Source organism: Microtus pennsylvanicus, chromosome 22 (assembly GCF_037038515.1).
Source record: "Microtus pennsylvanicus isolate mMicPen1 chromosome 22, mMicPen1.hap1, whole genome shotgun sequence".
Taxonomy (NCBI): Eukaryota; Metazoa; Chordata; class Mammalia; order Rodentia; family Cricetidae; genus Microtus; species Microtus pennsylvanicus.
This window is the reverse complement of record NC_134600.1, coordinates 1,510,153-1,531,838: the sequence shown is the minus strand read 5'-3', so window position 1 is coordinate 1,531,838 and position 21,686 is coordinate 1,510,153. Positions and strand designations below refer to the sequence as shown.

The 21,686-nt window shown below is 46.7% G+C and overlaps 1 protein-coding gene across 1 annotated transcript in view; it reads left to right on the top strand.

Annotated features, from left to right (window-relative positions):
- Positions 1-1,369: 1,369 nt before the first annotated feature.
- LOC142839674 (aldehyde oxidase 2) overlaps positions 1,370-21,686 on the top strand; it is a 71,194-nt gene continuing 50,877 nt past the window's right edge. Inside the window, exons 1-10 of the mRNA XM_075955901.1 lie at positions 1,370-1,426; positions 4,485-4,542; positions 5,496-5,592; positions 7,438-7,546; positions 9,197-9,323; positions 11,572-11,651; positions 13,912-13,995; positions 15,454-15,534; positions 17,731-17,875; positions 20,353-20,445. Coding sequence (XP_075812016.1) covers positions 1,370-1,426; positions 4,485-4,542; positions 5,496-5,592; positions 7,438-7,546; positions 9,197-9,323; positions 11,572-11,651; positions 13,912-13,995; positions 15,454-15,534; positions 17,731-17,875; positions 20,353-20,445 — 931 coding nt within the window. The remainder of the gene's footprint in view (positions 1,427-4,484; positions 4,543-5,495; positions 5,593-7,437; positions 7,547-9,196; positions 9,324-11,571; positions 11,652-13,911; positions 13,996-15,453; positions 15,535-17,730; positions 17,876-20,352; positions 20,446-21,686) is intronic.

The following is a 21,686-nucleotide window of genomic DNA, read 5'->3' as shown; positions in this document are numbered from 1 at the left end:
TTTGTTCAGCAAATCTTAATCCGTGTGACATACACACACACACATGCATCTATGTAAACTGGGAAACTTGAGGAGCAGGCCTTTCAAACTGTGAAATGTGAGTGCTGACAGCCACATTCAATCTGGAGTATTTTCTGGAGTGTTTTCTGTGGCTGGAGGAAGTCATACGTGAAGAGACTGAGAAGGAGGAAGTTCTCAGTCAGCTAGGCGCAGAGGAGCTGGGTGCTTCTGACCTGAAGCCATGTCACACAGTTAATGTTCATCTTAGCATCAAGGTTTTACTTTAATGATGGTGCTGGGGCTCACGACCTCGTGAAGGGTGTTCTAGAAGAGAGACCACTCCTCAACTCTCCCAAAACCAGACCACAGAAGCAGCTCCTTGCTTTACCCACACGCAGCAAGCCTTGGGCGTCACTTTAGTTAACCAATGAAATCAACATAATTTTATAGGTAGATGCACAGTTGGAGAGGATTTGTGTAAGCATGGTATCTCCTCATTGTGGGCTGGGGGCTTCTTATTACTCGGGACTGAATGCTTCCTGATCCCCTTGTCCTTATGGGTCCTCCAACCTGCTTTTTTTCCCATGGACAGCACTCATTGTTATTGCTATTGTTCCTCTGTTTCCTCCTTTTCCTCTTCTCAACAAAATCTCACTGCATCTTAGCCTTGTCTCAAACCAGGAGGCCTTGGCTCAGTTCGGGGTCACTTCTGAGACACCGAACTGCCAGCCTTGGCTCTGCTAGCCTTGGGACATCTTCAAAGGATGTACTTTTTTTACAGAGTGAACTTGAGTAGAAAGAAGCAGCAGAAAGCACGTAGAGGGGCCAATTGGGGGAGATGGTGACACCTCACACCTTCACCTCAACTTAAGCACAGACTGAATCCAACTGTGCATTTTCCTGCGAGGTATCCTTTACCCGGAAAGAATGAGGAAGAAGCTGGGGAAAGTGGGGCACGGGGGTCTTGGGAGGCCTACTGCTCTCTTTCTGAGAAGGGTGGGATACATCCAGGATGGAGGCAGGGTGCCGGGTTGAGGTGGCACCTAGTGGGTTTAAGCTCAGGTGGTTGTGGATGTCACACCAAGCTCTCAGATTTCAGAGAAAGCAAACAAGAAGGGGTTGAGGTGGCCTCCTGAGCCAGCTTCAAAGCCAGGGTTGGTGGGAGGTGAGGGACTGGATTAGAGGAGGCCACACAGGGCTCTGGACTTAAAAAGCCTCAAAGCAAAAACTCCCCACCCCCAGTTGCTCCTGCCAGGACTGTGGGCTGCCTGCTTCTACTCAGGGAGAAATTCTTTTGGTTCACTTCTGTAGCTGGCATTGGGAAGTGTTTCTGCCCAGAGCCAGGAGGCCAGACTTACTCACCAGAGTCATGCCTTGCCCATCCCAGAGCTCGGATGAACTGGTGTTCTTTGTGAATGGAAAGAAGGTAAGGGGTGGGTAGAGTGAGCGCTGTTGCTGTGGCTTGCATCGGGGAAACCCCTGGCTCCAGGGGGTGCTGAGGAATCTGGACTGAGACTCCCAGTCCAGGTTTGGGAACCCAACCTGATTTGCCTTTTCTCCTCTCGGCCAACAAGGGTCCTAGCAATGAATGGGGGAGTGGGGAAAGCAGGACAGCCTTGGGATTCTTTGCACAGCCCTGATACTGTCAATCAATTCCCTGCCCTCTCTTGCATAACTTGACAAATGATTTCACCTCCCTGAGCTCGGAGGCCTCCTGTCTGTCATCTGCTTTACACAGCTATTGTAAAAAATGGGAAGAACGAGGGTCAGGACCTGGCATGCTGGGGTTTGGAGTCCAGACCAATGCAACTCCCAGGCCAGGGGGCTGGGATGGATGCCAGGGACCACGGCTATGCGCCCAACTAAACACTATCATTGGTAGGAAACAGCACAGAAGCCATGGACCCTGTAACATGGTTCGCGGCTCAAACGCCATTTTAAATGGAAATGGATCCATCTTTGTTTTTCTATTTATCACGTCAATTTCTCTAGGGCAGCCATTCTCCACCTTCCTAACGGTGCGGTCCTGTAAGACCGTTATGTCATGTTATGGTGACCCCCAACCATAACGTTATTTTCCTTGCTATTTCATAGCTGTAAGTTTGATTCTGTTGTATAAGTATCTGTGTTTTCCGATGATCTGAGGGGATCCCTGTGAAAAGGTCTTTTGGCAAACCCTGTGGCAGATAAACCTCAACAAAAATACTACTCATCAGGGTAAGGGCATTAGGATTTATAAATATTAGTAAAGAATATGAAGATGCGAAAATAATAAGACAGAAAAACATAGACTAGTCCTGGGAGGGAGTGCCGGGGGATATTGAAATCGCCTGTGTTTAATTTCCAACTGTTTAAAATACTCTTGACCCCAAAAGGTAGGAGTAAGACAAATAACTGTATTAACGTGTACAAGGAAAATGAACAGACCAATTGAAGGTTGCAGGCTGCATTCATAGTTAAGCATTCTGTTGTAACAAAACAAGTCACGCTCACACCCTAGACTAAAACATTCTGTAAGCAAACCATTCCCTGGGTGGAATCCAATGTTATCTCCTTCAGGGAACTGGAACTTAATTGGATTCTTAGACTTTTGTTTGAGGTAGAAACACATCTACTTCTCTATTCCTGAAACACAAGGTTTATTAGCCACACCTGTTGGCAAGCACCTTGAGAGAGCAGAACTCTCTGGTCTATGTCTTGGTGGGACCTTTGTTTGACGTAGAAAGACAATAACTTTGAAGGACTAGAGGTAAGTTCCAACTCTTTGACAGTTGGTCAAGGTGAAAATAGGCTCACATTTTTGGGCCTCCATAAAACTCCCCCAAGGGGTCACAGCCCACAGGTTCCAAACTGCTGCCCTGTGGAGTCCCCACTATACAGAAGGGTTGACATCTGAATGCTGTCAGTCTGGAGATCCCTCCCTCCCTGGGTGGCAGCCTGTTCTGAGGGAATATATGGACATATGAACAAGGACAGAGTCTCTCAGTTGCTATTCTCTGAGAGCCTCCTTCCTGGCCTCACCACCCAGTCACACAGGACGCTCGTTACTTTTAAAGAGCCCAGGCCTTTCTCATCATTAGCTCTGTTCTGCCTTCCAAGGGCACAGAGCTATTCTGGAGTCTTCCCACCTTCCTCCAAGAGCCTTTCAAACCTCAGACCCAGCAAACCTAACCAGGACTCAACCACGCCAACTGCACCTCAGGAGCTGACCCAAGGAGGCAGCCAGAGCTTCCTGCTGGGCTTCTCACTGACCTGCACACCTTCCCTCCTGAATAGACTCCCCAGGCAGCCACACCATGTCCTTCTGTGGCTGTCACTCACGAGCTGAGTTATAAATGGCTTTTCCATTGGCCGAGGCTTTGGAGACCCAAAGGCCAGAGGGGGTTCCTTCCTCTATCAGCCCCAGATTGAATTATGAGCCCAGAGTGACATGGTGTAGTCAGAACCAAGAATAAGAGATAGACAGACGGGAGGAGAGGGAGGAGGAAACTCTGTGTGGTAGGAGTCTGTGGATAGTTTGTATGGGGGGGGGGCGGGGGCGGGTGATCACATTCTCCCTAGCTGTTAGTAAAGGGCCTGAGGTGAGAGAAAGGGCCACAGAGGAGAGGTTTTGTTGGTTTTCCATCCATGGGGCACCTTCCCCAGCTCCAGGGAAGAGTTTTCACCTTAGAAGTATCTTCCTACAAATTACTATTTGTTGAGGTACATACTATTCTTTGAGGTGCGCAAAAGTGCTTGTCTCCTTTCTGGGGAGAAAAGAAGAAGATAGTGTTGCCCAATAAACCTTCCTTTCTGGTCCTTTGACATCCCACTCTCCTGTCACACAGCAGAGCAGAGAGAGGTGTTCCCATGGCATCCCAAGGCGAAAGTAAAGTGACCTAAATGGGAAAAAAAAGGAAACGAGAAAGTTCCCAGGTGACTTTCCTTGTGAACTCCCCACTTTCCAAAGGAAGATATGGGGTTAATCTAGACCCATTCTGGGACTTGAGAGGGTCTCAAGGCAGGGAACCAGCAGGCCCCAGAGCCTCCCCAAGATAACAATAACTGTTCCCAGTGACTTCCTGCGGCCCCTGTGGTCATCAAATGTGTCCCTACGGCTGTCCCAGAGATGGCAGAACTGTCCCACCTAGCCTTTCTCCCTGTGGGACAGTTCTAAGCAAACACAATCCAAGTTTAAAACACTTCCAAAGACTCCGTTGGGAGGTTCCATGAGGGCAGAGCAAATGTGGAAAACACAGAGTGCACGTCCCAAGATACCGTCACACCGCAGTGAGTGGCTCCTGACGCCTGCCCCACAAGAAAGTCCATTGCTACACTGGCCGCGTGAGGCTCCTGTGCTGGGAATGACCATGAACACCGGTTCCTCTCAGAGCAGGTCTGGTCAGCTACAACCGTCTCCTACATCAAACAGATCAAGCAGATGACCACAGCCATTCCGCTGAGTCATCCACCCAACCCCATAATCCCTCCTGTTTCCAATGCAGGTGACGGAGAAGAATGTGGACCCCGAAGTCACTCTGCTGGCCTTCCTGAGGAGGAACTGGATCCTTTTCATTGACATCTCAAGCACGCCCACGCATGCCTTACAGAGTTTCAGAACTTAGGCCAGTATGGCTGCCAGAGGTGACGGCTCTACCGAGCCCTTTGGCCCTGGCTTGGTATTTGCTTTTGGCAATGGCTTGAAGAATATCAGATTAATCAGGCGTGGTTTAGAGAGGAGAAAAGTTTCCCAGCATTTCTTGTGTGTGATTGAATAGCATGAAATAGAAGCTAACCGATTTGCTTTAGCTCTGCTGTGTCACAGGAGTGTTATGTAATAGAGACTACAAATTCTCGGGCTGGAGAGATGGCTCAGCCGTTAAAGGCTAGGCTCACCCATGGCTGTCTCTCCAACCACTTAAAAAAAAAAAAAAGAAAGAAACCAAATTTTCAGATACGAGGTCTGGAGTCATCACCACTTTCAAACGCAATGCAGCCAGAGGAAGGTTGGGTGCCAAGGCCTTGCTTATTACAGGACAAAACGAGCAATGTGTTGTTATTAACGATAGCTCTTCTCAGGGCTGAGGAGATGGCTCAGGGGTTAAGAGCATTGTCTGCTCTTCTAGAGGACCTCAGTTCAATTCCCAGCATCTACATGGTGGCTCACTTTCATCTGTAGTGAGATCTGGTGCCCTCTTCTGGTCTGCAGGCATACATGCAGACAGAACACAGTATACATAAGAAATAAATCTTTAAAAAAAAATAGTTCTTCTCCCCCCCTTTACATGATTAGAACCAGAAGAAGATATAAGACTACCTCCTCCCTCTCCACAAATGGAAACAAGCCAGAACGGACTAGTATGTCCAGGGCCACACTGCTGATCTAATCTAATGGCTTCTCTGACTACGTCTCAACCCACAAGACCTCTCTCTCACAGTCAGGACACCCTAGGGTGGCAGGTAACTCAGAGGCAAAATCTCTGCTTTGCATCTTTTCTTGACTTCTCCCTCTCCAGTGCGTCTCACAGGAAGCAAGTACGCCTGTGGCACAGGAGGCTGTGGGGCTTGCACCGTGATGGTGTCCAGGCACGACCCAGTATCCCGGAAGACAAGGTAGCTCCCCAAGTCCAGAAGCCAGAAGAGGCTTCTCTGGCTGGCTTCTGATCTATCCTGTAACTATCAAAGGCCAGATCCTCAGTGTCTCCCCTTCTTAGATCCCGACAAAAAAACCCACAAATGTCGTGAGCCCTCTGCTGCGATATGTATGAACTAATAGTCCTCTGCTATGGTCATGTATGAACTAATAGTCCTCTGCTATGGTCATGTATGAACTAATAGTCCTCTGCTATGATTATGTATGAACTAACAGCCCTCTGCTATGATCATGTATGAACTAATAGTCCTCTGCTATGGTCATGTATGAACTAACAGCCCTCTGCTATGGTCATGTATGAACTAATAGTCCTCTGCTATGATCATGTGTGAACTAATAGTCCTCTGCTATGATTATGTATGAACTAACAGCCCTCTGCTATGATCATGTATGAACTAATAGTCCTCTGCTATGATCATGTATGAACTAACAGCCCTCTGCTATGATCATGTATGAACTAATAGTCCTCTGCTATGGTCATGTATGAACTAATAGTCCTCTGCTATGGTCATGTGTGAACTAACAGCCCTCTGCTATGATCATGTATGAACTAATAGTCCTCTGCTATGATTATGTATGAACTAACAGCCCTCTGCTATAATCATGTATGAATTAATAGCCCTCTGCTATGGTCATGTATGAACTAATAGTCCTCTGCTATGGTCATGTGTGAACTAATAGTCCTCTGCTATGGTCATGTGTGAACTAACAGCCCTCTGCTATGATCATGTATGAACTAATAGTCCTCTGCTATGATTATGTATGAACTAACAGCCCTCTGCTATAATCATGTATGAATTAATAGCCCTCTGCTATGGTCATGTATGAACTAATAGTCCTCTGCTATGGTCATGTGTGAACTAATAGTCCTCTGCTATGGTCATGTGTGAACTAATAGTCCTCTGCTATGGTCATGTGTGAACTAACAGCCCTCTGCTATGGTCATGTATGAACTAATAGTCCTCTGCATATCACATGTGAGGGACTATGATCCTCCTAAGGCTCATCTGTGTTCTCCAGGCTAAGAACCAAGACAAGCCAATGGTTTATTTCCTACTTGAGGAAACAGAGGCTCAAATTGAAAAGGAGATGTGTTCAAGGCCATATAACCCCACTGATCAACAACTTGAATACATAGTTTTTCTGACCTGGAAGCTAATGTTCTCTCTCTCTTTTTTTTTTCTTTCCCTTTTTTATTTTTGCTTGTTTGTTTGTTTCTGTTTTTTTTTTGTTGTTGTTTTGGACTGGGATCAGTCTTTCAAAGGAAGCATCTGAGCCATGATCTCACCCCTTAAGAGTCAGATTCTAGAACTTGGGCTCCATCCACATTATCGGTCCATACCGAGATTGCTTCAGAACATCACCCCACACTGTTAAATGATTTTACGGAGAGTACATAAATTAATAAGGAAATGAATTAAAATGTGTTGATACGGGCAAAAGGCCAATAACCTTTGCTTGTGATAAAGTCATTGCTCTAACGAAGACTAACAGAAGCCCAGCCACCCTTCTGGAGGCCCGGGACCATTCCCACTGCTTCTAGGTGGATCTGTTTTAAGACTGTAAAGATTTCCCGAGGTTCAGAACATCTGAGTTCACACTGAGGACCCCCAGCTCTCATAGACGGCATAGAGTGAGCAGAGAGGGCTCCCACCCCTGTGGTCCCCCAAATCTGTCATTACCCTACAGTCCCCCAGTCATCCATCAAAGACTCGGGAGGGTCTCCACCGCCCTTCACAGTTCCTGGTTCTCCACAGGGCAGTACCACCTCTTCACCCGGTTTTCTTTGTGTTTCTCATACAAAGACACTTCTCTGTCACGGCATGTCTGGTGCCCCTGTGCTCCCTGCATGGGGCTGCTGTCACCACCGTGGAAGGCGTAGGAAGCATCAAAACCAGGCTCCACCCGGTGCAGGTAAGCGTACATTCTAACCTCCTCATTCCTGAACTTCATCTTACCGAATGAGTGCAGACTGTGCCATCTCCACCTTCGAGATCACTACCAGGCTGGGGAGTTTGGAACTCTTGATATTCAGGGAGATGACATCTACTCAGCGACTTCAGAGAAAGCTGAGAACCCACCTACATTTAATTAAATGCATCTCTCATTACTGTTTTCTACCTATAGAAACATAATAGTATTAATATAATATAATATAATAGTATCAAGATTTTTAAAATGTTGCCTGATACCTATTGTACTACAAAATGGAGTAGATATTGAACACAAGCTATAGCATAAATGCCTCTGAGGGGCTGGGAACATAACTGTTGATAGGGTGTGTGCCCAGCATGCATGAAGTCCTTGGGACGACATACAAACCTAGCATGAGTTACCTATTTGCAACTCCAGTGCTGGGGAAGTAGAGACAGAAGGGTCAGGAGGTCCAGGTCATCTTCCACTACCCAGAGAGCGCAAGCACAGCCTGAAATACAAGAAATGTTGTATCCAAAAGCCACAGCAGGGCTGGAGAGATGGCTCAGTGGTTAAGAGCACTGGTTACTCTCCCAGAAGACCTGAGGTCAATTCCCAGCACCCCACATGGCAGTTTAATCAGCCTCTAACAGCAGTTCCCAGGACTCTGGTCCCCTCTTCTGGCCTCTATAGGTACTACACACACATGATGCACTCAGACACACACAGGCACATCAAATTTATATATATAATATATACATATGGAGAGAGAGGGAGAGAGACAGAGACAGACAGACAGACAGAGTCATACTAAAAAGTAAGTCTCCAAGGCTAAGAGGATAAAATTTGGGAACTGTTTCCTGTAGCATAGAGGTTTTAGGAGTAAAATCAGAATTTGCATACAAGGTAGGCCAATCACTCCCCCCACCACACACACACACACACACACACACACACACACACACACACACACACAAACCACTTAGCAGCCCAAGTGTCCCTTGGATTAACCATGTGGGATTTGATGCAAAAGAGGGCAGCTAAGATGAAGGACCCAGAAAAGTCTCCCCAAATCTGCTAGGAAGTCATATAAGACACAGCAAAGTCAACACGCTGGAATCCTGGGCATTTTACTCTAAACCTAGTGGTTCCAGACCATAGACCACACTTTAAATAACAGAGACCCAAATCCTCAAGCTTTGGAAGCTGAGCTTCCTTTGAGCCAATGCAAAAAAAACATTAAAAAAGGGGACATGGGGTCAACAATGGTCTCCAAGCCAATCAAAACCACACAGCCTCCCGTGAGAACTTAGGAGGTGAAAGATGCAGGTACTCGCGAAAACCAGTTTTGAAACTTACCCACACTATAGTTAGAGAACTAATGATTCTCTCCTTCCTGGAGAACTCTTCCCACGGGGAGAGCAGGCTGCACACTGCTAACTCCCAAATAGAAGGGTCAGAGTATTTGACCCTGAAAATCAATTAAAATGATAAGATGGGGCTTCTGAGTCAATGCCTTTGGGATGTCTGAGAAAGGGGTGTGCAGAAATAAACAGAGGTGAGGCACATTTGCCCAGAAGGACACAAGCTGTGTACCCTGGAGATAAATGGTGACACCAGGAACACGGGGCTGTTCTCTTACCCCTCCAGGAGAGAATCGCCAAGAGCCACGGCACCCAGTGTGGATTCTGCACCCCTGGGATGGTGATGTCCATGTACACCCTGCTCAGGAACCACCCACAGCCCTCAGAGGAACAGCTCATGGAAGCCCTGGGAGGTAAGTCTGACCCAGGAGGCAGGCAGAAGGGAAAGGTACTTCCGGCTTCCCCTCTGCCATCTCCAACATCGTCCCAGCTCCGCTCAAGTTCCAAACCACAGTTATTTCTAAAACAGGCTGTGGAGAAACAGCAAAAGGTGTCATCTCTGCACACAGCACAGGGGCCACCATGCTTCTCTCTCTCATGACACAGCACCTGCTTCCCAAGGACCTGAATCCATTTCATGAGCTTGCCCAAAGCAGAACAAACCGGCCAACTCGAAACAGGAAATTCTCCTGCAGTTCTGGAAGCCTTAAGGCTGTGGTCAAGCTTTCCGTCCTGGCTATGCTGGCTGTCAGCTCAGAGGAGAAGCCTTCCTTCTTCACCCCTAGCCTCAGAGGATGGCGGCGACTAAACCTTGGCGCTTCTGGGCTTGTGGCTGCAAAACTCTAATCTTTCTCTCTCACCTTTCCACCTTGGGTCTCTGTGTCACGAATCTCCCTCTTTTTCAAAGGCATCAGCCACTGGTTTAGACCCATCCCAATCCAGGACAACATCATCACAGCCTGATTCCATCGGGAAAGATCTTATTTTCCCAATAAGGTTCTGGGGATCAGAACTTAGTGTGTCTTTTGGGGGGCATATTTCAATTCATAATAAGCCTCTCATCTGAAAGAATCTTGTAGATCTGCAACAATTTTTTTTAATTTATTTATTTTTATTTTAAGGGCATTGGTGTTTTGCCTGCGTGTACATCTGTGTGAGGGTGTCAGATCTGGGAGTCACTGTTGTGAGCTGCCGTGTGAGTGCTGGGAGTTGAACCCAGGTCCTCTGGAAGCCCAGTCAGTGCTCTTAGCTGCTGAGCCACCTCTCAGATTTCTAAGTTTTAAGTTCATAAACATACTGGATTAATAAGCATCACCTTCGTGTGTGTCCCTAAACAACCGTCAGTTTGTAGGTTAAAGTCAGACAGGTGAGGTGAGGGTAGATGTGCTTCTTATCTGCCAGCTGCTGATGGGCACTCCTGCTCGCTCGCTCTCTCTCTCTCTCTTCTCCTTCTCCCCCTCTCTCCCTCCCTCTCCCCCTCTCTCTTGCTCTCTCTCCCTTCCCCCCCTCCTTATGTGTCAGCTGCTGATGGGCATTTCTGCTCTCTCTCTCTTTTTCTCTCTTTCTCCTGCTCTTCCTCTCTCTCTCTCTCCCTTGTTCTTCCCAGTGCTCTCCTTCTATCTCTTCTTTCAAGTGGAGAAACTCAGAGCTGAGCACAAGCTCAGAGATCGAGTGGCTGACGGCCATGTGCAAAGGCCCAGGGCTCAATCCTCAGCAAAATAATAATTAATAACGAGAATCAGATTGACTCCCCTAGCCCCGCATTCCTTGGGTCCCTCTTCAGCAGGCCCTCAGTCCTAAAGCATGGACAAGCCCAACTTATCATTCTTCCTGTTCTACATGACTCCTTCCAGACCAGGCTCCACTCCATCCCGAAATCCTACCGCTCTGAGAATTCTATCCGTTCTTTACTAACCCAATAGCTTTCACATCCTTTGAGCCTAAACTTCTCAGTCAGCCCACTCTAGATGAACTCTGGTCTACACTGACTGTCCTACCCCGTGACCCTCAGACCTTCATCCTTGGAAACAGAAGGAGTCCAGACTTTGTCATTCAACAGATTGGCCCTCTGGCCTCTTCAATGTAGGGTCTCGCCTGTCTCCAGATATGCAGGCTCCAGTCATAAACATGTCCCTACCCAATCTATCCAGGTGAGCTGGAGGCAATGACTTAGCCACACCAGATAGACCATCTATCGGCACCTTCGGAATTGCCTGGATTTTCTGTTTTAGGATCCCACTGTCTTATATAATTTGAAATACAGTTATTGTCAGTAGCTAGACATCAGGGCTAGAGTCATAGCTCAGAAGCAGAATGTTATCCTAGGATGCCCAAGGCTGAGTTCTATTCCCCAGGACTGGATCTATCTCAGCTTTTAAAAGAAGCCAGTAGTGTGGCTGGAATTATGAGTCAGTCATTGAAAGTGCTGACTGTTTGCTCTTCCAGAGGACCTGAGTTCAGTTCTTGGTGCCCACATGGGGTGGTTTAGAACCACCTATAACTCCAGCCCCAGGAAATCCAGCACCCTCTTCTCGCTGCCTCCAACCAAGGACGTCTACACACAGACACACACACACACATACACATAAATAAATAAACAATAATCTAAAACACAAGCCGGTAGAAACAAGAAGCTCACAGCCATGCTTCTCCTCCAATCAGGTAACCTCTGCCGCTGCACCGGGTATCGGCCGATTCTGGACAGCGGCAGGACCTTCTGCACAATGAGTACGCAAGAACAGGTGGGTGGAGACATGTCCTACAGAGCAAGAATGAGAAGGGCAAGTGGCCAAAGCTGGGGACGCAAGAGTGAGGTTTCTAAGACCATCACAACCGACTGTAAGACAGACAAACTCATGAGGCAGGAGGAGGAGGCTCATTGGAAGGCTGAATCTTCCTGAAAACCAGGTGGGCGACGGGATGCCTACAAACGCTTGGAGTCAATCAAAGATGTGTTTTGATGAAGAAAGTTCCTTCCAAAAAACCCAACCAACTAGGAATTCGTGAACAGATAAGGAAGCTGAAATTGCAGCGTCGAAGCCAAAATCCACTCCAACCAAGATCACAGGGTGTGGCCTCCAGAAGTGAGGGTGCTTCCCCAGTAAAAATCAAATGGGTCTCGTTTGGCAGTTAGTAAGAGTTCAACAGATAATTATTAAGGTTGATAATGCTGTCGGTAGTATGGCTAGCATTTGACAGACACTCAAGACAGGCATGTCCAATGACCCTCTGCGGAGAACAGGATGGGGTGGGCAGGAAACTTTAGACAAAAGGAAAGACATCTTGGAGGAGCCCCTGTGGTTCTTATCCAGCTATTCTCGAGAGTCCATAGGAACAGATGATAAGTTTTTTTCTGGACAATTCTCCATACAGGGCTTCGACTCCACCTTTAGGCCAGGTGCAGCCCTTTCTGAGATATCAAGGTATCTTAGGAGCCAGCGTCTGCACACAAGATCAGAGGGTTCATTGAGCAGCACCTTGTGGAGAAAGGAGACATTGGCATCACACAGGCATCTGAGGCCTCTGAAGAGATGTAAAGGAAGAGAAATCAGAAGCCACGAGTCAAGATTTCTGGTTATATTTTCCTTAATTCCACACATAAGAGAGATACACCTGGAAATGCACAACAGGTTTGTCCCACGTCCCCAAAGTCAAGCAGGTATTCTAGGCATATGTGTTCCAGATTTCTATTGCCTCAAGAGGAGACCCGATTAGACATGCTAAACAGCGAAAGGAACAGACTGTAAACCCAGCAAATCATGGCTGTAAGTGTGAAAACATGCATGAAATACCGGTAAACAGGCTGAGTCAACTCCTTTCCCTGAAGGCGTAGCTGTCATCTGCCTTTCCCAGTACACAGATTCTGGAGATAAAGCCAAAAATGAGTTCCAATAGCTCAGCCTGTAGCCAGACAGCCAGTCTAGGGATACTTTACTGGGTGAAGGAAATCCAGCCAGGTGGGATACCTAAGGCTTTTTATTGCCTTCTGAGCCTAAAGAAGCCCAGCTTTCCTCAGACACCACTGGCCCATGTCCATCCCAGGAACTCTGAGGGTTTAAAGGGAGTGAGAAAATGCTGCTTGCTCAGCCAACTGCTCTTATTTCTTGGGCAGAGTTAGCTGCTCAAAACACCAGGGAATTCAAAGTTGGGAGAAAGTACTTCGCAAGATGCAAGGAGGGAGAAACTGTCCAAGGAAGAAAATGCAAGGAGGTGGTTTGCAAGGGATGGAAGTGGAGGTGCTAAGTGGGAACCCCTTTAAAAACTGCCGTCCGCTCTTCCAAGCGATCTCCCCTTTTGCATGTTGCTTTTCTCTTTCTGAGAGGTTCCATATGAATGATAGAGAACAATGTTGCAAACCGTATATGTGCTATAGTGACTGTACTGTGGTCATCCTGAAAAATACCATAAAAATGTATTCTAACACTAGAAATTACCCTAAAATAACTCAGATGTGAACATGGTGTTCTGATTGCAACGAACGATGTTCACCTAGTGATTACGCTATAGAAATGTAAGCTATGAGTACACCTCAACCCCAAATACAAAATGCCAGAGGGCACTGATTGTTTAAGACTTCTATACATTGTGTTGTTCTATATAACTTGTTTATATGACATATAGTTTATGTTATTTTATAAAAATATAAACAAGGTGGGCTGGAGAGATGGCTCAGGGGTTGAGAACACTGGCTGCTCTTCCAGAGGTCCTGAGTTCAATTCCCAACAACCGCACAGTGACTCACAAACATCTGTATTGAGATCTGGTGCCCTCTTCTGACATGCAGGTGTACATGCAGACAGAATACTGTATACATAATAAATAGATAAATCTTAAAAAAATAAAATAAACGAACAAAGCAAAGGGAGAATTGCCTTGTGTTATCCGTCTAAGCAGAAAGTGGCTTCAGAAGCTGAAGTCTCATATATATTATTCACACCTTCAAGGAACATCCTTAATTGCCTATCAAAAGTATTGCTCATATAAAGCACTTCATGTTCTCAGGAGCCAAATGGTTGTCAGCAGAAAGGAAAAGGAAAATGCTGCTTGGATCAGAAAGAAGACGATTCCCTTGGAGCCAAAAGTAACGTGAGTCCCCCAGTTTTATTCTCTCGCTGTGTGTTTCTTAAGGCTGACCCAGCTCTGGGAGCAGGTGTGTGCATTCAAGGGGCCGCTCCCCTCTTTGTTTGCAGCCTTCCCAAGTACGGACAGGAACCAGGCCTTTTGTAGAGTGCTCACACAAAGACCGCAATCTGATTTTCCCCATCATAGTCTGAGAGGCTGGAACCAAAGGGAAACAGAAATCTCATGGATGGCAGAAAAGAACTTCTACTGCTTGAGGGATGAGTCGCCCCCTCAGCTAGAAACGGAGTTCTAAAGCTGTCCCTGCTCACACGGCTCTCCTCTGTCCCTGAGCTGAGGCAGAGACAGCACTGCCACCTCAGGAAGCTAAGGGCAAGATAGTGCCAGCCACCCAGAAGTCCAGCTCAGTATCCCAGCTCCGGCTTAACCCTCTGAGAGGATGCTCATTTTCACAAAGGTCCACAGCTGAGTTCTCGCAGGAGTCAAGTAGAGCGGATGATGAGCGCCTAACTGCCCACCCCACAGGCTGTGAGAGAGCTCAGAGCAGCCCCGGGAAAACCACCCCTCATCTCTCCCTCCGTGTCCGTGTCCTTCAGACCTGCCTGTCCACACTCACCTCTCTAAAGAAGGTGTGTGGTGGAATAGAGGGGTGTTACCCCAAGGAGGCGAGATGCGCACCCCCATAATGGCTCACAGATCAACACTTGGTAGAGCCAATACATCCCAAAAATCGATTCCCAACCTTGAAGACTTGGGCATTCAATTTGAGCATCCCACTCGGATACCACTTGGCTTACATGAAGCCCAGTGACTCTAGATGTATTTAAACGGACACCCACCTGCACCACGTCCCACAGTCCCGTTCTCTTATCTCCTCGCGAATGTTTCCTGGCAACAAGTGTTCCTCGAAGCTGAGGCAGATGTGAGTGAGGCAGGATGCCAGATGGGTCCATTTCGGTTCTGCCTTCATTTCCTGGTAGACAAAAAGGAGATTATAACTTTTTTTATACAATTATCGTGAAGATTAAATAACATAATAGGTGTAAAAAAAACATTCAGTAAACAGTGCTGCCTGTGTGTTTACACAGAAAGGTACGTTAGAGTCATTTTCCCTGAAACTGTGGGCTTTCCCCCCAGAGCATTCTTTAGGTTGTGAAGGAGGGGACAGTAAGTACAGCGGAGGTCCCCAAGCTTCTTTAACATCTGGTCATGTTCACAGATGTCTTGGCATTTCCCAGGATGCTCTCTGCAAGAGCTAATGACCTTCCTTCTTTCCTTCAGTATCATATGAGTGGCTAGTTAGTCTCTCCCTGGCAATCACATTCCCCTTTTAAGCTGCGATTAAGCTCCCTGCTCGGAGGAAAATGAGAGACCCGTGCATCTTGTCTAATTCTGTCAAGAATTCCAGTGTTCTTTCCAGTTGAGCTGAGCTGACACAACCGTCTGCTTCTTTCTCTTTTGAAGATCTGCACAGAGCTATTTGCGAAAGAGGAGTTCCAGCCCTTGGACCCAACCCAGGAGCCCATATTTCCCCCAGAACTCCTGGTAAGACAACATGGGTATTTCACGTTTGTTTAAACACATCCGATTATAAGCCCAGTTCTGTAAATCTACCATATCAGATGGTATGTCAAATTTCTGGCTAGAATCCAGAAACCTGCTTCTTCCCAGCCCTGACTGACCTCCCCTAGGCCTTAGCTGGGACTTTTTAAACATCATCCCACCAATATTTCCATCACTGGGTCCCTGTTGGCTGTCCAGGCTATTCGGCTTTGCTAAACATCTGCCATGTTTTTCCAGGAACAACACTACCCTTAGTTCAAGAAGCAGCTTCCTCTCTTCTTCCCCTGCCCCCTGTTTTGAGGGCAGTTTCTTCACGGCCAGAAACAGGGGCGCCCCACTCCACACTACCTTCATGTGTGTGTTGACCCTCCTTCTCAGGCATCCGCACCTCTTTCTATAAAATGCTTTCCTCTCTCTTATTAAATGTTTGTTTCTGATTTTAATGATGTCTTTGCCGGTGTGTCTGTGCATGAGTGTGTACACCTAAGTGTCCTTGTAGAGGTGTAGATGCCTGGAGCTGGTATTACAGGCAGTTATGAGCCACTCTATATCGGTCCTAAGAACCAAAGTAAGGTCCCCAGCAAGAGCAGTGCATGTTCCTAGCCCTCTCCAGCACCCTTTTCTGGGAGAGCTCTGGCATGCTTACTCATTCATGTGTGTGTGTGTGTGTGTGTGTGTGTGTGTGTGTTTATTGTATTGCATATATTCATATATATTAATTATATATTTGTATTCATATATATTATATATAATCATATATTATACATAATATATTTATATATTTTATATGAATTATATATATTTGAATGAATATATGTATACACAAGTGTGTGTGCGTATATCCATTCAGCTACATGCCAACACTGTCCTAAGTACCAACTATACAGCGAGAAACAAAGCTAACAAAAACACTGCCCTATGGGAGTTTATAATCTGGTAAGAGACGGGTGATACTCAAAATAAGAGGTGAAAGATAGAATTTGTAAGATGAACACAATGGCACAAGCCTTTAATCCTAGCACTCCTGAGGCAGAGAAAGGTTGATCTTTGTGAGTTCAAGGCCAGCCTGGTACGCACAGTGAGATAAATAGATAGGAGAAATGAAACATCACCAAGCAGATAACGAAGCTAGGCTACAGCTGGTCTCACTTTTCGGTGATGTGGCCATAGAAGCCACCTCTGAAGAGGCAATGTTTGAAGAAATTCTAGAAGGAAGGATGGAGCCAGTTGTGAGGAGATGAGATAGAAGTACTATCTGGGCAGTGGAGGATGGGTGTGAAGGAACCAGAAGCAAGATAACAGCTGGCCTGATACCCAAGGACCGCGCTGAGCCAGCCAGGACAGAGCAGAGGGAGAAGGGATGGTCAGGAGCTGTCGGGGCAGGTCATGCTGGACTTCCCACTGCTTGGCTTCCTCTCTATGGAAGAGCCACTGTGAGGGAGGTTGCCTAGAGGAGGGACAAGCTCTTACAGAGACATCTTATCAGGATCCTTCAAGCTGCTGAGCCAAGAAGCACCTAAAGCAGGAGGCAAAGGAAGGGAAGAAGGGTTGTGCCCCATCAGGGGATGAACGCCATGCAGAAGGGCAGTGGCTAGACTAGGCTAGACCTCTGGTACAGGACCAACTTGCTGGTGGATGTGATGTGATGTGGAGAAAACAGGAGTCCAGCCTGACCCCGGAGCTGTGCATAGCTAGAGGGTACCAGTTACAAAAATGGATAGACCTCGAGAGTGATGGAGGTTCTTTTGGGGGTTCCATTCCACAGGCCGAGGGAAGGGCTGGGCAGGGGTACCTCGGTTTGGAGCAAATTAAATGTGGGATACCCCCGACACATCTAAGAGGGGGCAGACATCAAGAACTCACTGAGGAATGATTTGAATAGTAGAGGGAAAATCCAGACTGAGGTTATTAATTTAGGATCATTAGTGCAGCTGCAGTCTTAAAGTCAGGAAACTGGATGAATGCTGAATTAGCCCACGCTAGGCGGACCGTGGCAGGCGCCAGTTCATAGTATCGCTTGTTCCTCAAAGACCATCTACTTACAACCATCCAGGCTTTAGCCAGGGGGCACAAAGTGTGTCTTTCTGGGTAAGTGGACCCGAAACCCTGAAGTCTTCCTAGAGAGACCTGATGTGGTCCAGGGTGACTGCCGCACATTATCCTGTCATTTGTCCTCAGAGGATGGCCGAGAACCCAGAAAAACAAACCCTGACCTTTTACGGGGAGAGAATTACCTGGATCTCTCCAGGAACCCTCCAAGACCTCTTGGCGCTGAAGGCAAAGTACCCCGAAGCCCCTGTTGTTTCAGGCAGCACATCTCTGGGTAAGTGACAATGTTCTTTCTTATTCCGTGGTTGAGTGGTTGAAGCCTGGCCGAGCTTCCCGGTCCCTGCTCCATCCCTGGTCTACATTTTAGACATGAAAGTTTTATCCTGTTTCATGAATCCAGTGATCTCTAAAGTTGATTGGCACATACCCTAGTTGTATTCAGGATGACCGGGGGTGGGTAATGTATAAGAGGGTTTCTCTGTGTAGTACTGGTTCTCCTGAAACTAGCCTTGAATTCAGAAATCCATCTGCCTCTGCCTCTGCCTCTGCCTCTGCCTCTGCCTCTGCCTCTGCCTCTGCCTCTGCCTCTGCCTCTGCCTCTGCCTCTGCCTCTGCCTCTGCCTCCCTAGGACTGGGATTAAGGGTGTGCGCTACCACCACCCAGCTGTCCCTTGTTATCTTATTAAGGCTAAATATTGAGTAGGCATAAGAGAATGTTATAAAATACCTGTGGATGTGTTAATAAACACACTTCGTGAACACCTACATTCATTTTAATAACTTTGCTTCATATACACATCCGTAACCCAGTGGGAGAATGCTAGCCTAGCCTGTCCAAGCTCTGGGTTTGTTCCTCAGCAATCCCCACAAACTTGTAGTCCTCTGTGATAAAAAGAAGGGTACCCCACTACTCCTACTATCCCTTCCCTCTTGATGGTGCCCTACAGCTGAACTGTGTTGGTCCATTGGCTAGTCTCTTCCTCATGTCTGAACCCCTAAACAACATGGCTATTAGTTTTGTACATACTGCATAGAGACTGTCACTATTCTTATGAAATTTGTGTTTTTTAATCAATATTCTTTTTAAAAGATTTGTTTATTTATTACGTACGCGGTGTTCCATCTGCGTGCATGCCTGCAGGCCAAAAGAGGGCACCAGATTGCACATACTCATGAGCCACCATGTGGTTGCTAGGAATTGAACTCAGAACCTCTGGAAGAACAGCCAGTGCTCTTAACCTCTGAGCCATCTCTCCGGTACAATTCAACCAACATTCTTGACCTGAGACTCATCCCCTCATTTTGCATGTACCTGAGTCCTCCATTATAAAGCACAGGATGGTTTTCCCTGCCATCTTTCATGGGAAGGCAGCTATTAAAATAGCTTCAGCTATTGTCAGCCTCCCAAGGTTTTATAAACACCATTTTTTTTAATTGATTTTATTGAGCTCTACATTTTTCTCTGCTCCCTCCTTTCCTCTCCCCTCCCCTTCTACCCTCCCCCATGGTCCCCATGCTCCCAATTTACTCAGGAGAGCTTGTCTTTTTATACTTTCCATGTAGATTAGATCCATGTATGTCTCTCTTAGGGTCTTCATTGTTGTCTAGGTTCTCTGGGATTGTGAATTGTAGGCTGGTTTTCTTTGCTTTATGTCTAAAAGCCACTTAGGAGTGAGTACATGTGATATTTGTCTTTCTGGGTCTGGGTTACCTCACTCAAAATGATGTTTTCTAGATCCATCCATTTGCCTGAAAATGTTAAGGTGTCATTATTTTTCCTGCTGTGTAGTACTCCATTGTGTAAATGTACCACATTTCCCTTATTCATTCTTTAGTCGATGGGCATTTAAGTTGTTTCCAGGTTCTGGCTCTGACAAACAAAGCTGCTATGAACATAGTTGAGCACGTGTCCTTGTGGCACGACTGAGCATCCTTTGGGTATAAACCCAGCAGTGTATTGCTGGGTCTTGAGGAAGGTTGTTTCCTAATCTTCTGAGAAATCACCATACTGATATCCAAAGCAGCTGTACCAGCTTGCATTCCCACCAGCAATGCAGGAGTGTTCCCTTTACCCCACATCCTCTCCAGCATAAGTTGTCATCAGTGTTTTTGATCTTGGAATTCTTACAGGTGTAAGATGGAGTCTCAGAGTTGTTTTGATTTGCATTTCTTGGATGGCTATGGATGTTGAGCATTTCCTTAAGTGTCTTTCAGCCCATAATTGCCGGCTTTTTTTCTATGCTGGGGATCAAACCCAGAGCCTCACATAAGCTCAGCTAGTTTTTACCACTGAGTCATGCAAACATTCTCTGTTTTGTTTTGATTTGGCTTTTTGATTGCCGCTTTTGAGACAGGGTCTCTCTGTGTCACCTTAGCTGGCCCGGAATTTACTATGTAGGCCAGGCTGGCCTCTCACAGATTTTGTACTCACCTAGTTCTGCCTCCTGAGTGCTGGGATTAAAGGTGTGCACCACCGTGCCCAGTAATATTGTTATATAAAGCTCCGAATATCTTATATGCCTCTGTGAAAGAGCATTTTAAAAGCTTCCCCTTTTGGTTACAATGTAGCAAGAATATAAGTAAATGAATCCATACATTGGGCAAAGGGATATATGAGTCATTGCTTTCATATCCATAGACATTAATTATCAAAGTTTAAGCTTTATATCTGAATGTTTTTATGAGAAATTTTCAACATAAAAGAAAAGGCATATTTCTCTTTCTCTAAAACTCATTTCTTTTTCCAATCAGGACCAGCCATGAAGTCTCAAGGACACTTTTACCCAATTCTCCTCTCTCCTGCTAGAGTTCCTGATCTAAGAATGGTCACTAAAAGCAGTGACGGTGAGTTCCTCATAGATGCGCATGCATCTATCTTATCTCACGAGGCCCATCTCTAACTAATCGTTCCTCCGCTAACGTGGAAGTGTATCTCCACTGCCAACCTCACTCTCAGAGCTCCGGGGAGGAGAAGATGGGCTTTCTAACGGTTACCATTAGAAACGGGGTGCTCACTCGTAGGGTTCTGGCAAGTGCCATGGTGTCCCAGAGACGACAAAGCGCAAGAGAGAAGAGATGGAGAATATCACTTGATGCTCATATCCTCCGTGTGTTTGGCGAGGAGTCGAAGGGGACAAAGACCTACAAGCAAGCACTCCTATCTATTCATGACATCCTCAAATGCCCCCTAGTGTGGAGTAAAGTCAAACCCACTAAGTAGACAGGAGTGTGCAAGATTTGAATTCGAGATACACGGCAAACCTTTGAGCAAATGGGCCTTACTCTTTTCCGTTCTTCATCGCCCAGAGCTTAGTCTTGGGCATGCACACTTATCCAGTGGCTAACAGATTAATTCAGGGTGGAGTAGGGGGTGGAGATGAATGTGTTGGTCAGGAATTTGAATGTGAGGAATTATAACAGTAGCAATGACACCCTTAACTTGAGCAACAGGGACTCCGTCAGAACTAACAACTCAGTCAAGAATGGCTTGTAGGTCACTGTGTGTTCATGAGGGTCTTTGGTGGACAGGGAAGGGGCTGAAGACAGCCTAGCCACTGTCACCCAGACGTCCTACATTCTGGCTTCTCTCAACAGCCATGAAAGGCAGATTTCAGTGAAAGCCGTGAGCCTGATAATCCCCGCTTCAATCCAGATATTCGCAAGCTATGGGTTCCCTTCGTGAGTTTTGCCAGCTTCTACGTAGAACAACCCAGGTAGTGCGTTAGGTGGACAGAGAGGAGACAGAAGGACACACAGACTGGGGTCCAGATAATGAGCCTAAGCCGACGACAACTGCAGCAGGAGAATGCTCTCCAGCCGAGGGCTGGTTAGCCTTCCTGATCCCAGCTTTCTCTAACATCAAGCATTGAGTCTCCAAGCCTTATAAAAGAAATAATGAAAGAAAAATAGCCGTGTTAAAGGAGAGGGTCACTTTACCCACCCCTCCTGTCCCTGATCGCCTTATATGAGTCCCCAAAGGGGCCTTAAATCTTCACTTTAACCCAATCCTTCCTCTGTAGATGAAGAACGTGAGCTGCAAAAAGAAAACGCACTCGCCCAACGTCATCAGGTTACAAGGTCACCCA